This window comes from Equus quagga, chromosome 5 (assembly GCF_021613505.1).
Source record: "Equus quagga isolate Etosha38 chromosome 5, UCLA_HA_Equagga_1.0, whole genome shotgun sequence".
Classification (NCBI taxonomy): Eukaryota; Metazoa; Chordata; class Mammalia; order Perissodactyla; family Equidae; genus Equus; species Equus quagga.
In genome coordinates, this window is record NC_060271.1 from 103,430,681 (window position 1) to 103,448,506 (window position 17,826).

Here is a 17,826-nt window from a genome sequence, read left to right on the forward strand (position 1 = left end):
TGGTTGGTTAGGGATTGGCAGCTGTGATATCCAGTTAATTTAGCGATCACCATTCAGGTTGCAGACATAACACTGAAAGCTGCAACTTGCCAAAGAACCGCTAAAATAACACATTTGAGATTACCAGAGGGAATTGTGAGAATGGACCACTGTGCTCCTTGTCCTGGGGGACCCGGCAAAGGCCCTTCAGTTCCTCCCTAGGATCTTTCTGTTCAGGGTAGTCATGCTGTCCAAACAGATCAACCTCAGGAAATATCCATCAGCTTCTCCAAAGCTGCCGTTCACTAGTGCTGGTGCCTGGTGCTGTTTTCACAATAAAACTATAGCAAAATTGGGCCAGCCCTGGTGGCCTAGTGGTTAAGTTTGGCGTGCTCTGCTTCGGCCACCAGGGTTGAGTTCCTGGGCGCGGACCTACACTATTTGTCTGTCAGTGGCCATGCTGTGGCGATGGTCCATATACCAAAAAAAGAGGAAGATTGGTAACAGATGTTAGCTCAGGGTGACTCTCCCTCAACAACAACAAAAAAACCTATAGCAAAATGACACTGTAGCAAATTTTTCTTATAGCCAAATTTCTTTAAAGAATTGTCTTTTATGATGATACTACAAATTTACTATGTTTTTGATGTTGATAGCCTTTCTTTCATGAAATGATAATGGATGGTAGATTTTTAACATCCTTATTTTACAAAATAAAAAGTTGGCAACTTATCCAGTCTGTCACATTGTTTTTGACATTTTATTGGTCCTTGAATTCCAAACTTGGGAATCATTTCTCCATTGAACCAGGACATAGCACAGCAGGAGGTACTGTCCTTCCAAGTGAATCCAGCTGCTAAGCCATTCCTTTGAAGGCTAGAAATATGCTTGCCCTAAGAAGAAAAAAAAGTTAATTTCAAAAGTGAAATCAAATTGGATGTGTAGAATCAGTCACACATACTTGGGTGACTAAAATGACTACGCTGATGGGAAAATCCAAGGACGTTCCAAACAAGGAGAGCTGGGAAAAGCTCCAATTAATAAGAGTTTGCAAAAATCATCTAATTTGTGAAAAATAAGTTGGGGCCATTAAAGGAGAGACTTGATTCTTTCATTGGAACACTTGGCTTTCCAAGAAAGACAGGAAGGAAGAAACATAAAGTAATCAAACTTGAAATTGTAAGTAGACAAGTTATCTTCTAGAGAAGAGGGTTGTTAAACCTCAGACTGAGGAACCCCGTCAAAGAACTAGCTTCAGTTTTTGTGTCCTGCAGACAACAGGCACTCAGAGAAATGGAAATAAGTCCCCGTGTTGATCTAGACTTTGAAATGCATTTGGTAGGGCAAGACACAAAGCAGTGCTTCGCTGGAAAGAAGCCCTGGTTGTGAAAACCATTTGGTGAACTCTGCCTGCTTGTGGGCTGCAGAGCCGGGAAAACAGTAGCTGTCACCCCCAGCTGCATGCTGGAATCACCAGGGTCACTTTACAACAGGCTTGCCCCAGAGATGCAGTTAAGTGTCCCCTGACGTGAGTGTGTTTCTAAAGCTCTTCGGATGGATTTAATGTACTTCCTGGCCTGAGAAACCTCTATGCTAGAGAGGAAAGCAATACGTCTGGTTTAGTCACTGCAGCCGCTTATGTTAAAGTACTGGGCATTCCTGACTCCAAGCTCTTGTTCCACCTAGAGACCCCCGTCACTCTAGGCACTGGCAGAGAGAGTGTTCTGTGGTCCCCACTAAACTGGAACTCCCTGAGAGCGGAGCCTGGTCTTTCTCATTCACTGCTACGTCCTGGATCTAGAACAGAACCTGCACATAGGGAGGCAGTGCTGAAGGCCTGCCTGCCAGGGTCCTTTATGGTGCACATTCATTCTTTTCAATTATTGGTGATTTCCCCTCCTTTGGTGTTTTTATGTGTAAGAGAAGATGGGGTGTGGTGAATTTTCTAGTTCTTCACTATGGTGAAGTACTGGACTGGAATCAGCTGTGCTCTGCACCCCCTACCCACCCATAAACTCTACAAACCCCCGTGAAAGTCGTACCTTAGAAGTGTGGCTCTCAGCTGGAGTACATAGCAGAATTACCTGTTGGCTTCTTAAGACTACAGATGGCTGCGCCCAACTCGAAACCAATTGAATCAGAATCTACAAGAGGAGGATTCAGGCATGTGTGGTTGTAATAATCTCTGGTTAAGAACCATCACTTGAGGGCAGTGGTTTTCAAGGTACCCGGCCCAGCAGTGTCAGCATCACCTGTGAGCTGGTTAGAAATGCAGATTCTTGGCCCCCAGCCCAGACCTCCCGAATCAGAACCTTTTGGGCTGAGGCCCAGGCAGCAGTCCGCAGTTTAGCAGCCCTCAGGTGACTCTGACGCTCACCCAAGTTTGAGGAACTCTGCTTTAGGACATCTCTTTGGGTCTTGGTGCACAACAGAGAATGTTTTTTCTAAGCAGCAGTTTGAAGAAAGTGACTAAATGAATGTGTCATTTGATGATTTCCTAGCTTGTGGCTCTAACCTAACCTCTCCCAACACTCCTCTGTTGACACATTAATTCAGGGAACCTATTTGCAGGTCTCTCTTTGTCTGCTCTCTCCTGACGCCCCCTGGAGCATGTGCCCTTTTCCTCCCCCAGTTAGGTACCTCTGAGCAGCCTTCAGGACCCATCTTAAATTTTGTTCCCTCCAGAAAGCCCTTTTGACACTTCTTCCAATAGAAAAAATAAGTGCCCATTGTATTCCTTTTGGTCATTCTTATAGCTTTTGTATTCTCTGTACCTACCATTTTCTGTGTTAGCTTAGGCAAGTAACAACCTCTCTGTTTCCTCATCTGTAAAATGGGAATAATAATAGTGCTAGCTCCATTAAATGAGTTAATACTTGTTGAAGTGCTTAGAATAATAGTGCCTACTTCATTAAATAAGTTAATATTTGTTGAAGTGCTTAGAATAATATTCAACAAGTACTTCTAAAAGTAGTTATTGGTTGGGGGAGGGTGAAAGGGGTCAAGGGGCACATGTATATGGTGACAGATGGCAACTAGACTTTGGTGGTGCACATGATGCAGTCGGTACAGAAGTCAGAATATAATGATGCCCGCCTGAAGTTTCTATAATGTTATAAACCAATGTGACCTCCATAAAATAAAAAACAAAAGTAATTATTATTCATAGCATTAAATAATCGGTATTAATATTCTCTAGTGCATGGCACATAGATACTCAACAAATGTCAGCTTTTCTCACTAATAATTTTAGGGCACTAAGCATTTTCAATTTTGTAGTTATCTTTATCCTCCCGTTAGTTTTCGAGCTCTTTGACAGCAGGTAATTTTTTTCTCAACTCTGAATCTCTATAGCTCCCAAAGTACCTAATATATGCTCAATAAATGTTGATGGACTTATGCTGAACTCCACAGACAGTGTAGGCCAGGAAGTCCCAAAGGAGCCCTTCCTTTGTCCCCCTATCTCCTCCTTCTTTGGGGAGCACCTTCAGTCCCTGGCTTCGTGATGTCGTCCTTTCTCCAGGCCCTAGAGGAGGCAGGTGGGTCGGGGTGCCCAGTTCTTGAGTCCAGTGGACTACACACTCTGCCTGGAGTATCTCTTTGAGATAACAAGTTCCTCTGAAAATTATCCGGAATGGCCTAGACAGTTTTTCCTGTTTTTAATTGTTTTAAAGAGCAGATCTCCAAGCCATGTTTCTGACTCCTTGCCAAACAAATGAAACTCCTTTTTAATGCAGCGTTGTCCTCAGGGGGCGGTAGGTAGGAAGGCTAGGGAAGCCGTACCTGGAGACCACGGTAGTGTGGTCTTTTCATTACTAAATTGTAATGGGACTAGGTTTTTGGGTATTGAAAAATAGAGATGATGACACAGAGGTTGAGGACCCCGACTGCCTGAGTTTCCCTGCTGCTTTGTAAAGATGGCTGCCCTCCTGCTTGAACCTGGGTTTCTGCAGAGTCTGAGTTAAGAGCACAGATGTGTCTGCAGTTGCAGCTGGCAGATGGTGGATGGTGGCCTCCGTGGGGCACAGTCATGTTGGAGCCTGAGCCCCCACTTTGCCTCTTGGGGTGAACTTCTTTTTGAAACAATCTGATGTGTAAGATGAGTGTTCTATAGTTTTCATGCCTGGATTATTGCAAGTTTTTCAATTTCAAGGAAGTTTTTTCCAACTGTTACCTTAATCTTTTACATTTTTATTATGTTTATGATAGTTTTCTAGAAGTCAGTAGTGTTCACTGAGTTATGAAATACCTAAATTTCAGTAAGGTATTTGATGAAGTCTATCCTAATGTTCTTATAGGTAAAATTCTGTGAACAGAATGCAAAGTTGGGAGGATTCATAACTGGGGAATGACTAGACCCAGAGAGAGCTGGTTAATGAATTGATGAGAGCTTGGAGTGGGATGGGGGACAGGGGCAGGCAGGGAGCCGACTGTAACACTTGCCGAAGACCTCTGTCCTCCACACTGGCCCAGCCCACATTTTTAGTAATTACTTGGTTGCGGGCATTTATGGCATGCTTGTTAAATTGAGGTTTACCCAACTTCTGTTGGATGATGAATGTGTTGTATGAAGAATCTGGGTTGTGGGAGGTACCCAAGATGCCTCCCCCAGTCAGTGCCCAGAGCTGCCAATTTCATTCCTCAGTGCTTCTCACACCCCTCCTCTCCCTATCCCTTCCTTGCTTGAGGCCCTCGTCATTTCTCTCCTAGGCTATTGCAGCAGTCTTTTAACTGGTCTTCCTGCCTCTAATATTGTCCCCTCAGCAATAAGAACACTTCAGGGAACACACTTACTTGATCTTGTTGCTTAAAATAACCTCTCAGTGGCATTCCCTTGCCTGCAGAAGAATGTCCAAGTTCCTTCGCATGGCCTAGAAAGTTCTCCATGTCCTGCCCACAGAACTTCTCTGGGGTGGTCTCCTGCTCTTCCTCACCTTGAATCTTATGCTCTAGTGATGTCAGACTGCCTGTACTTCCCCACGTGGTCCATTCTGTTTCATGCCTTTGAACCTTTGCTCCACTTTTGGTGGTTCCATTACGTTCTCCCCTCTCTTCCCCTTTAAGACTCAGATTTATTTACATCACTATATTGGATATGCCTAGTCATTCATTTCTCTTTCTCAGACTAGACTATAAACTTCTTAAGGGCAGTATTCTTACTTTATTTAGCACACAGCACTTAATAAGCCAGCACTAAGTGTTTTTGATTATAACTGAGAATACAAAAAGATCTTAGCAATCTAAAAGGCAGACCATAAAACCTAACAGGGAGATAAAATTTAACAGCTATACTTGAGTTTAAAACAAACAAACAAAGAAAACTAGTCTCGATCTAAGTACTGAGCACAAGGTGGGAGAGAGATGACTCACCACCATCAGTAGACCATGTAAAAAAAGAAAGCCTGTGGTTTCAGTTGACTTTATGCTCCACATGAGTCAGCAGTGTGATGCAACTCCAGTAACCTGATGTCAGAACAGGGAAAGTAACAGTCCTGCTGGTCAGACCACGCGAGAGAGCCGTGTGCCGTTCTCCATACGAGGAGGTAAAGCAAGTCCAAAGGAAAGCAGCTGGAATAGTGAGAGAAGCTGAACCCCCTCGTATGAGGAAGAGTTGAAGGAGGTAGGGGTGTTTCATCTGGAGAAGACAGAGGGGGCATAATAAGTAAATGCCTAAGGGCTCACTAAGAACCTCAAAATGCAGAATTAGGCCAGCGCTGGAGTGGAAACTGAAAAGAACTTTATGACAATTAGATCTACTAACAATGGAATAGTCTGTCCTGTGAGCACCAAGTCACTGTAGGGTTCAACCGAGGGCCTCTGAGAAGAGGTGCTGCAGAGGGGATCTGAGCCCCCGAAGGAAAATTGGACTAGATGTCCTTTTATTCTGTTCAACTTTGAGGATTGGTGATACAGGAGGTCACTCAGTTCATATTTACTGAATATTGGGGAGGAGCGCCAGGAGCACATATTCTGATAGGAATGCCTTTTGTGCCCCTAGGGGAAAAATTGTGTATTACCTAGATAGAAATCACCTCTGGGCCAGAAGCCTTACTGGGCTAGTCGCTTATTACAGCGTTCGTGTGATGTCTACTCAGGAAAGACATCTGATAATCCCACCCAGTGTATCCAGAACCTTGCGTTCTCCTGTGTCCTTCTGTGGAACTTTGAATAAAGTGATAGCCTCTTTCCCTTTGCTTTGTAGTTCTGGAGCATCTTGGCTTCTGGGAGGAAGTCAGAAGGATCATCTCAGGATCAGAGCTGATAACAGGATTCCCCTATACCTTCACGGTGCCAGGCCTGCCCCAGTACCTCCAGAGCCTCACCAAACTAGCCATCGCTGCAGTGTGGGCAGTGGCGGCCCAGGCTGGAGAGCAGACAAGGGACGTTCCCATCTCCTTCTCTCAGCTCTTGGAGTCTTCCTTCCCTGAGGTGCGCCTGCTGACACTGGAAGCCCTGTTAGAAAGGTTCTCAGCAGCAGCAGCCTCTGAACCAAGAGAGAAGGGACTGCCGCTCTTGCTGTGGAATATGGGAGGGACGTTCTTAATGTTGGCTATGAAGGAAAATCATCCAGAATGCTTCTGTGAGGTAAAGTTTCTGGTGTACTGACCATCCCCTTCCACTCCCCAAACTCTTTGGCGAGCCCACTGGAGTGATAAGATCATGAAGGGAGGATTGGGTTTGGCTCCTCCAGGAGGAATAGGAAGAAGATTCAGCATCCAGAGGGCATGGGCTCTCTTTGTGTGGTGGTTGGCATGGCTTCATGCATAGAAGGGCACTAAGAAAAGTGTTTGATGGTAATGGTATTGATGACAGAGATTAACCAAAGACAGAGATTGAGAGTAAGCCACTCAATGCTGTAGGAAACAAGACATTGAAAGTTGGCTGTAGGGGCCAGCCCCGTGGCACAGTGGTTAAGTGAGCACATTCCACTTCTCGGCAGCCCAGGGTTCCCCGGTTCGGATCCCAGGTGCTGACATGGCACCGCTTGGCAAAAGCCATGCTGTGGTAGGCGTCCCATATATAAAGTAGAGGAAGATGGGCATGGATGTTAGGTCAGGGCCAGTCTTCCTCAGCAAAAAGAGGAGGATTGGCAGCAGTTAGCTCAGGGCTAATCTTCCTCAAAAAAAAAAAATGTGTCAGAGGGTAGTGTATGCTGACATGGCTGTTTGGGGGCACATGGCCACCTAGAAAGCATAATCAAAAGGAAAGGGCACTGACCTAGGAATCTGAGCATCTAGACTCTTATCAGGTCAGTAGGGTCCCTGAGTGTGTCACTGCTCCACCCTGTCTTGGTCTCCCAAAGGTATTAAAGGGGAAATAAGAAGTTAGTGGGAGCTTTTTGAAAGATAAATCCTCTCATCAGTACATGTGATTATTATTTAGCTTCTGGAAACTTTTTCCTGAGTTGTGTTTTTGTTTTTGTTTTGTTTTCCCTTGGATCTGGTTCACACAGATACTGAAAATTCTCCATTGCATGGACACCAGTGAGTGGCTGCCCCAGACAAAGCGCTGTATCCATCTAACCCCGAAGGAGTTCTTGCTGTGGATAATGGATATTGCTTCCAATGAAAGGTTTGCCTCCAACACTCCCTGTGCAAACTGGGGACCATGTGTGGGCCTGTCAGTCACTTATGTAATGAACTTGAGCACAGTCCTGGCCTGAGGACTCGAGTCCTGTGTTTCTTTTTAAGTTTCAGCCTAGGAGCATGTTCTAGGCTCAAGCAATAGATTGATGTCAGAGTTTCACATTAATAACCAGAAGACAGTTACTTCTGGAAGCGTTTATGTGGCTGTGAGGTGGAGATTTCCAGCATTCACATGCACACGGATTACAGACTAACTGCAAAAACCATTTGAATATCAGGATGTAAATATGTTTGCTTTTATTTTGTGTGTTTTTGGCTTACTTTTTCCAGGTCTGAAACTCAAAGTGTAGCTCTGAGACTTGCCTCCAGAGTGGTTGCCCACTGCATGCAGGCGCGTGAGGAGGTGAGGCTGATCCTGCCCCAGTGGTGGGGTCAGGCTGTCGTGCTCTTCTTTACCTGGGAGGTGTCAGCAGGAGTGAACTGTCCCAGTAGGCAGGATCACTGTGGTGTGATGTGGAGCCTCCACAAAAACGTCGCTCATCTTGATTGTTCACTTTGGATATAACTTGTGAAGACTTTTGTGAGCACCACCTTTGGCATTCCTTTTCTCTTGTTCTGGGCTCATTTGCTTAGAGTCCATGAGGATAACACAACCTCCTCCCCGCTCCAGCACACACACACACAAGCCCAAACTCCTTGTTTTTTCCTATTTTCCTCGCTAGATTTTTTATTTAAAGAGGGAGCAAGCAAGTCATTTCCAAGGATTCCCAGTCACTAGGATTGCATCCTAGTCAACTAAGTATGAAAATATATCATGAAGGCTTAAATATTGCCCCAGAACATGGCTGAGCTGGCTCTGCTTGGAGGCCCAGATGTGCCCCATATGCCTTACATGTCCTCTAGGGGTGAGGTGGAACTAAAGTAATCAAAACAGCTTCCTGGGAGATGCCTTACGACAAATACGTGCATACTTAGGAGCATACAAGAAAGATGCCACCATTACAGAATTATTATAAGTAGAAAGCAGTGGGTACTACAGTAAAATTACCTGACGCTCTTGGTTACACATCACCACACTGTGATAGTGGCGGGATAACATTGTGGATTTCAATTTTTTACAGTAAAGCAGCACTGAGAGAGCAGTGGAGATACGAAGATGAACAAAGTGTAATGAGAGAAAAGGAGTGTTAGATCATGACATTAAATGTCATGACAGTAGGGAGGAGGCTGTGGGAACCCAGAGGAGGGAGAGAGTGTTCCAGGAGCCAAGGAAGACTGCCCAGATGAGATTGTGAAGTTCAGAGAGACTGGGGCAGAGGGTAAGGATTCAGCAGAAACAGTTTCCTTGAGTCTGTCACTCAAAGGCAGGCCAGGGGGCCAAAGCTAGGTGGTCACTAGGAGATACAAAAGCCGAAAGAAAGTCAGTTGTGTGTGTTGCTGAGGAGGGAGGGGTTTGTAGGAAGGCAGAAGATTTGCTGAAAAAATATAGCCCAGAGGGAAAAGAACAAGTTCTAAGAAAGAAGTCGCAGGGCAGCCTAACAAGTCTTCCAAGACATCGTTCTCATCTAAAGCTGTTTCAACCAGCTGTCATGTGCATCTTAAAGGCACTGCCTGGTACTCGAATGAAGTGATGTTTGATGAAAATTGAGAGTTTTCCAGAGAGAGAAAAATTAACAAAACTGTAGAGAAACACATAAAAGAAGTTCCCAGGAAAACCTGGGTTTTTTTGTGCATTGGGAGTCAGCATCTTCCTCAGGGTCTAAGATGCTTATCAGTTTAGTTCCATAGATGTCCGTAGATGATCAGAGGAGCCAGTAGTCTCATTTTGAACATTTAAGGAGGCTTAGGGGCCGGCCTCGTGGCCAAGTGGTTGGGTTCGTGTGCTCCACTTTGGCGGCCCAGGGTTTTGCCGGTTCAGTTCCTGGGTGCAGACATGGCACTGCTCATCCAGCCATGCTGAGGCAGTATCCCACATGCCACAACTGGAAGGACCCACAACTAAAGATATACAGCTATGTACCGGGGGAGGGGCAGGGGGGGAGTTTAGGGAAAAAAAGGAAAAGTGAAGTCTTTCAAAAAATAAATAAATAAATAAAATAAAGTAAAGAGGTTTAGTTGATAGGGGAAGTAAAGTACATTTGGAACAGTAATCCCCTTTCTAGAAAAAGTGAAAAACCAGGGTTTAAAAGATGGAAACAACCCAAATGCCCATCAGCTGGTGAATGGGTAAACAAAATACAGTATATCTATACAATGGAATATTATTCAGCCATAAAAAAGCAATGAGGTACTGATACATCCTGTAGCATGGCTGAACCTTGAAAACATGCTAAGTGAAAAGAGCCAGTCACAAAAGACTAATGTTGTGTGATTCAATTTTTATGAAATGTCCAGAATAGGCAAATCCATAGAGACAGAAAGTAGATTTGTAGTTTAGGGCTAGGGGAGGGGGAAGATGACAGGATGAGAGGATGATAACTAAAGGGTACAAGGTTTCTCTTTTTGGTGATGAAAATCTTCTAAAATTGACTGTGATGATGGTTGCACATATCTGTGAATACACTAAAAACCATCGAATTGTATACTTTAAATGGGTGAAACGTGTGGTATGTGAATTAGATCTCAATAAAGCTGTTACTATAAAAAGACAAGAATAGGACTTTGTTTAAACAATAATATTAGTTAGGATGCTGCTTTAAATGTTGTAACAGAAACTCTTACTTACAGTGGCTTAACCCAGATAGAAGCAGTCCAAAGCAGACATGGTGGCTTCAGAGTGTTGGGCCCCCAGCCCCTTCTACCTTGCTGTTCTGCTTCCTCAACATGGCTTCCATTCATGGCCCCTTCCATCAGATGGTTGCTCCAGCTCTCATCATCTTGTCTTTGTTCAGCTAGCAGGAAAGAGAAACCCAGGAAGTGAAGGTCACACCTATTTCCGGATGCATGACTGAAAGTGCACAGATACCGTGTTTTTTTTATGACATCCCGTTAGTCGGAAATCACGTTACGCCCAAATGCAAAGGAGTCTGGGAAATGTAGTCTTTAGCTGGGTACCCACATGCCCATCCAAAAATCTGGGGTTCCATTACTAAAGCTGGAAGGAGTATCTGCTTATTGGGGACAAATATTATTTGCTGCCACAGTCTTTCCCCCAAATTTTGTCTTTATTGAAGTTACCAAATACACCAATGTTCTGAAAACCTGATTTGCATCAGAAAAGACTCGAAGAACTTGCTTGCTAGTTATAATGACTCCATATTACTGAAAGACAAGTCAGATTTTCTTCCCTGGGCTTGTTTATTTCACTCTAGTTGGGATGGAAAAGCAACTAAAAAAACCTTTCTTCCGACTGCAGTAAGAACTAATTTGCAGATCCAGTTTGGTGTACAGAGCTCATCTCTAATGCCCTGTCAGCCCCTGATGGCATCTTCTTTATTTTTTTTGAGGAAGATTAGCCCTGAGCTAACATCTGCTGCCAATCCTCCTCTTTTTGCTGAGGAAGACTGGCTCTGAGCTAACATCCGTGTCCATCTTCCTCCACTTTTTATATGTGGAACGCCTGCCACAGCATGGCTTGCCAAGCGGTGCCATGTCTGCACCCGGGATCTGAACCAGTGAACCCCGAGCCGCCGAAGTGGAACATGCAAACTTAACCACTGTGCCACCGGGCCGGCCCCATGATGGCATCTTCTGAACTGCTGTACACTTTGTGCTTTCAGACCAGAGACTCAGTAGTCCCTGAGCTGAAGCAGTGGGTTCAGCTGGTCGTCTCGTCCTGTGGAGATCATCTTCCTACAGAGTCCAGGCTGGCTGCTGCTGAAGTCCTCACCAGCACCACACCATTTTTCCTCACCAACCCCCATCCCATCCTTGGTAAGTGCGCTGAGCAGGGGGAAGTCCGTTGTACCAAATGCACTAAAAGCATGAATAGATATTCTAGGTTAAAAAAAGAAGTGAAGATGAAAAATGACAGCGTGCACCATGCCTTTACATCTTTCAAATACATTCTCACCATCTTAGTTCCTACTCTAGTCATGTTTCACCAACAGCCTCTTAACTGGCCTCTTTTCTTTCCATCTTGTCCCCCAAGCCATGCTCCTTACACTTCCAAAACCCTCTGTGGTCTCTCTGAAATACAGATCTGATCATTTCACTCCACTACTTAAAGCCTTTGAGTGGCTTCCCATTGCCTTCAGGAGAAAATCTAAACACCCTTTAACGTGGCTCATAAGACCCTTCCTGTTTTGTGCCCTGCCCACCCCACCCTCCTCATTGGCCACCACTCCCCAACACAAGCCTTATGCATCACCGGTAGGGAACAGTTCTAAACAAACTGCTACTTGACGGACTTCTGTTTGTCTGTCAAGACTCGGCCTACGCGTCACCTCTCACAGGAAGCCTGTTGCAGTGATACTGGTGAGAAATGAATGGGTCAGTGTGAAGCCGTGGCATTGAAGAATAAGAAAGGACAGACTCAAAGGGCATTTAGGAAGTAGAGTCAATAGGACTTGGTGTTGAGGTTAATGTAAAAGAAAGATTCAAGGATGACTTCCAGGCTCCCAGCTTCAGTGACTAGAAAGACTGCCAGTTCCTTTCACTGAAGTTAGTTTTAAGTTTAAGGCATCTTTGGGACATAAAGGTAGAGAAATTTTGAAATCAGATGCATGTATGGATCTTAGCTGCTCTCCAACCATGTTCTCCACTTTCTGTCTCTCTCCTCTCTGCCACTCCCTGTCCTTCAAGAGTAATAATTAGGAAAGAGCACATGTTAATGGTGTTTGAGAAAACCAAGCTTTAGGAGATCATAAGGAATTGAAAAAGCATGGGGGTTTTTGTTCTGTTTCATTTTACTTTTTAAGATTTTTTAAAAATTGTGGTATTTTGTTTTGTTTGTTTTTAAGCATAGGGTTTAATAAAAGGAAAACCTGGCACCTAAAGCCGTGCTCAGTCCTGACCCTGTCCTCTGCTGCCGTCTTACCCCTGTGTTATTGGGCCGTGACTCTCTTCCGTCCTTTACTGGGATGCTATTTTTGTCCGCCTCTTCCATGCCCCACTCAGGAGACTGAGCCATGGTCCGTGCATCCAGGGAGCTTTCAGTGTAGTCATACTGAAAGGAGTTACAGAGTAAAGCAAAGAATTGCTTTTTTAGATGGTGAGATTCCAATTTTAAGTGTTATTGGAGTTCAGACCAATGAAGTCTTACGTGTCTGGTTCTCTCTGGGAGACAAAGTTGTCTTTGATATCCTTTTCATTCTTTCTTCTAAGTGACTTCCAGGTGTTTTTCTTACACCCAAACGGGCTAAAAAGGAACCTTCTCTGTGACTTAATTGTTGGACCCAGAGGAATAAGCAAAGGTTTATACACTTTGGTGAAGCTTCTCCAGTGTGTTTAATAGCATTTTGCAGCACATTTTCTGGGTATCTTTGGCCACTCTAACCCAGCTCAAATCAGGAAAAGGGGTGTGGAATAACCTGGAATTCTGAGTGAAATTGAGTCCTGGGCAAAAGCCATTGGTTCATAATTAATTGCCAGAGCTGGTTATAGCACTATAGGCATCGAGGAAGGAAGTCAGTGGTAGCTGATAGCCCGCGAGAACATGAAAAATAGGTACAGAACTGAGAGACAAAGGACATAAAAGCACAGGGGGACAAGTCAAGGACAGAACAAAGTCATTTAAGATAAAAGAAAAATTGAAATGGACTAAGGAGTGGAGATTGAGTATCTTGGGGCTATAAATGACCATGTTTAAGAGGAAAATATTAAACCCTAGAGAACAATTAGAATGTATAGATTCTGAAAGACTGAGTAAAATTTAAAGCCAGAGTTATATTAGAAAAGAGAGGAGGGAGCCGTTGCTGTTCTTGGTATGACTAAAGCATTGGTGACTCTGATAACAAGTTCTCCGCGGACAGACGAGGGAGAGGGTAGGTTCCCCATTGACAGGTGAGGGATGTGGAGTGCTGGTCTTCTGTGGCCCTCCATTGCGACCTTCCACAAGGCTGGGCCCACCCCCCTGGACAACGTGTATTCTTTCTTTGAGGCCCTGCCCACCTCTCACCTCCCTCCTGAAGTCTGCCTCAGTTAACACCAGTCCACTGTGATCTTTCGCTGTTGGGAGCCATGGCCACACATTTCCATCCCTGACTTCTCGTCGCCTTGCATTCTTGACTTGATGTTCCTTTCAGTTGCTCAGGTGCAGACACTGTCTTTCCCTTGTCTCTCGTCCACAGCAGCACCTTGCAGAGGGACTAGACAGTGTCCCAGCCCAGGGGTAATGGCTGCCAGATAGTGGGCCCCACATAGACATGGAACAGGCTGGTGCTTTATAGTGGTTCCTTGCCATTTTTTGGTTCTTGCTCCCCAAAGTGTAATCTTGATTGAAAATTTGCTTTCAGAATTTATAAGCTCACTCAAATCAACAGTCACTCAGATCAACACTGGGCTAGTTTCCCCAAAGCACTCTTGAACATAAAGTTTCATTCCTGAGAATCGTGAGTCATTGTGGACAGCTGGGCCCAGGGCCTTTGTCAGCCACACTGCACCTTCTGGGGCTGGTTGCCTCCAGAAGCCGTCTCCCCTCAAAAAAAAAAAGAGACATTTCCAAACCTGCTTCCCTAGGGCCTGTCTCTTCCGGTGTTCTTACTCTCGGGTCTTGCTTTCTTGCAATACCCAGAAAAAAGGACTGGCTATTGCTCATTAAATACTGCTCTCCCTGACTGAGGATTGAAGTGGCGTTTGTACCTGCCTGTAAATTGCAGCCTAGGTAATTCTTATTCCTTCTGGTGTTCTTAGGACTGCAGGATACACTCGCACTCTGGAGGTGTGTCTTCACCCTCCTGCAGAGTGAGGAGCAAGCCGTCAGAGACGCAGCCACGGAAACCGTGACAACCGCCATGTCACAAGAAAACACCTGCCAGTCAACAGGTACCTTATTCTCCTTCTGCAATGCCTTATGGCTCTTGGACAGGGGTTGGTACACTTCTTCTATAAAGGGCCAGCGAGTGAATATTTCAGGCTTTTTTGGTCCTCCAGTCTTTGTCTCAACTCTGCCGTTTTAGTGGAGGAGCAACCATAAACAGTAGGTAAACAAGAGGGCATGACTGTGTTCCAACAAAACTTTATTTACAAAAGCTGGCAGCTGCCCAGATATGATCTGCTAGCCACATCCCATCATAGAGAAGAACTTTTTCAAAGATAGAAATCTAATAAACAGTGTCTTCTGTTAGTTACATTGTCACCCCTTTTAAGTAAGACCAAGTCTTGATTATCTGTGTGGTTACCTAACCCAGGAATCATAGATCCATCATTTTGTTCCTCCATGAGTTTTCACACGTGACAGAAACAGGTGAGTGTAAGTCAAGTTCTCCTCTTTGTGCCTTGGCTCCTCCTTTGGTGGCAACATTAACCCAGGAGGCAGGAGGGGAGTGGAAAGAGGAGGAGCCTAGACAGGTAGTTATGAGCTCATAGCCATGCAGCTGGTAATATGAGCTATTCCAGCCCTGGGCCCTGGTCATCTGTGTGTGATGGCAAATGTCCAGGAAGCAAAAGGGGACTGCTGGCTTTGGAAAATGGGCTGCTTGGTGGAAGGGACAGGAGGCAGGTGGAGTAGAAGCAAAGTCATACCTCTGGACATGTGGCCATCTGGGAGGGTCCCCACTTTGGCGGACTTGTATTCCCTGCACTTGGGACTGGATGTCAAGAAAGATCTCTGGGTCAGCCATCCCAAAGAGAAGCAAGAACACCATTTTGAGGCAAGAGGTCATAGGCCGAGCAAAGAAGTTTACCTTTATGGAGAGCAGAATGGGAGGGGAAATAGCCATACAGTGTTTGTAACTGATTCAGGGCCCCTCAGCCCCGTGGCTAGGGTTGCAGTCCCTGGAAGCTTCCCTCAGAACGTGTGAACTTCCCCGTACCTGAGTCCTCCTTTATAATGGTCTGGGTACTTTTCTCTGCCAGTATGGAAGATGCTAATTTTTAAATAATCTCTCAGTGATACTCCTCCGGAGCAAGTTTAGCCAGGATCAGTCCTGCCTCTCAGAGGGAAAACATGCAGACTGGTGTTGTGAATGATGTACAGGCAGCTTTCTCTTCACTCCCAAAATCAGAGTTCCTGGATATCTGAAATTCTGCCATTAGTGATTCATTCCTTTTTCCAGTTGTGCGTTTTCCTTAGAAAGAGACACAGAGCACCCAGCGAGTACTCAGTAAATATTTGGTGGAACATAGTACTCACTGGATTTCTCTAGGACCCTCTCCACCAAAGATGGGAAGATGATTTCATAATGGAATTCACAGGAAGAGTTCTTCCCTCCTAATCTTTGTAGTCTTTGCCCTACTACCATTATTTTTTAAAGAATTGTTCCAAATTCATTTTTAGTTAAACTATATTACCATATTCTCCCTCCTCCTGGTTTGAATTTTTTCTCAAGAAGTCAAAATCATTAATTATATATTGAGTGCCTTTTACATGTAAAATTCCATGTGTGAATGCCTCTGAGGGAATAATAAATATAGAAAGCTACTTGTCTATCTTTGTATTCCTCAACTTGGTCTATAAAAAAGGACTTAAGGTATAAAAAGACAAGAATTCTATAATAACTAAGTGTAGTATGTTACCCTGGACCAGATCCCGTACTGGAGGGGTGAAAAGCCATACAGGAAATTATTAGAATAACTGACAACATTAAAATACTGTCTGTAGATTAAAATCAATGTTAAGTTTCCTGAATTTGATAACTATACTGTGGTTTTGTAAGAGAATATTTTTGTTCTTAGGAAATACACAACTTAAATATTAAGGGGTAAAGAGGCCTGCAACTTACTCTCAAATTGTTCAGAAAAAATAAAACTATGTGTGCATATAAATAGTAAACACAGATACGGAGTTGCTATACTTGCATCTTTTCTGTATGTTTGAAATTATTTCAAATAAAATATTTTTTTAAAAATCCTGTTCCACAACTGGAAGAGACCAACACAGTGTATATATTGATTGACCATCTGACTGGCTTATCAACAATTCAGCCCCCAGTGTGACTCCTTTCTCCTAAATTATATGAGAACACCCTGCCTCCTCCCCACTTTTTTACTCATTTTGAAATTTTTGTTGTTGTTGTTGTTTTTTACTGAGCTAACATCTGTTGCCAATCTTCCTCTTTTTACTTGAGGAAGATTCACCCTGAGCTAATATCCGTGCCAGTCTCCCTCTATTTCGTATGTGTGTCACCTCCACAGCATGGCAGCTGACGAGTGGTATAGGTCTGCAACCAAGAACCAAATCTGGACCGCTGAAGCGGAGTGTGCCAAACTTAACCCCTAGGCCATGGGGCTGGCCCCAACTCATTTTGAGTTAATTTTTACATCCAAAAAAGCAAACTCAAGCCAGGTTCCTCAAAATCGAAGATCTCAGCAACATAACATCACTGGGTGGGGACACTTGTTCAGCACATCCCCATGTGTTCTCTGTTCAGCCTGAGAGTAACACTTACACAGAAGCTCATTATACAGCTTGATTTGCTTAAGCCAAAAATACACGTCTTTCTGCCATAGACTGAATAGCAGCTGAGGACTGAGGGTCACCCCTGCTCTCTCGCTTTAGTCAGAAGTTCAACCAGCTGATTTATCAGAACAATATTATCTTGTTTTGACATCTATCAAGGATATCAAGCAGCTGACGGTAATTTTTCATATTCTTTCAGCATACAGGGACTTCGTAGAATACGCTACTAATGGTTTACTCTTTGGTGTTCCAAGTTAGTCATCACTTGAAAACTTGAAAATGCATGTCATTAATTTTGTCCCCTAATTGGTGGCTTAATAAATGCCACAGTAAAATAATATTACTAAATTATGTTAATATTTAGTATCTTTGAGAAAGCTAAATGTTGTTAAAATAAATTAATTCTTACTTTTCTTCCTAAGAAAAAAACATGAGGGCCCCCTGCCTCTGCGGTCTCATTGTGTAAATGAGGGCTGGATGCAGACAGAGGGAGCTTTGCACTCAGATTCTCTAACAGCCTGTGGGAGACATGGGGACGTGTGAGCTGCACTGTGATGGTGGGGCCTAGGGAGGTTCCTGAGAGTGGAGCTGGCCCAAAAAAAGGGATAAATGGGACAAAAATGAGAGCATCGACACTGAAGGAGCCAAAAGTTGGGTTTGGGGGAGCTCGGGAGCTGACTGGGGAACAGCAGGTGGACTTGTGTGGCCAAAACACAGGCTGAGGCCAGGGGAGTGGGGTGGAGATAAAGCTAGAAAGGCAGG

The 17,826-nt window shown here is 44.3% G+C and overlaps 1 protein-coding gene and 1 long non-coding RNA gene across 9 annotated transcripts in view; one reads left to right on the forward strand and one right to left on the reverse strand.

Annotated features, from left to right (window-relative positions):
• THADA (THADA armadillo repeat containing) overlaps window positions 1-17,826 on the forward strand; it is a 308,391-nt gene that overhangs the window by 250,776 nt on the left and 39,789 nt on the right. For 6 of the 8 annotated variants that reach the window (XR_006888570.1, XR_006888569.1, XM_046660633.1 and 3 more), the window contains exons 32-36: window positions 6,182-6,564; window positions 7,433-7,551; window positions 7,896-7,968; window positions 11,285-11,438; window positions 14,358-14,489. Coding sequence is in view for 6 of the 8 variants with exons in the window: in XM_046660633.1 (XP_046516589.1) it covers window positions 6,182-6,564; window positions 7,433-7,551; window positions 7,896-7,968; window positions 11,285-11,438; window positions 14,358-14,489 (861 nt within the window). In the remaining 2 variants the exon portion in view is untranslated. Of the gene's footprint in view, window positions 1-6,181; window positions 6,565-7,432; window positions 7,552-7,895; window positions 7,969-11,284; window positions 11,439-14,357; window positions 14,490-17,826 lie in introns of those variants that run through there. The other 2 variants (XM_046660637.1, XM_046660638.1) reach the window with 2 other exon arrangements.
• On the reverse strand, window positions 755-11,099 carry LOC124239178 (uncharacterized). The gene is made up of 3 exons (XR_006888571.1): window positions 10,291-11,099; window positions 2,022-2,123; window positions 755-872 (listed from the first exon to the last, which is right to left on the reverse strand). It is a non-coding gene; the product is annotated as an uncharacterized LOC124239178 (long non-coding RNA).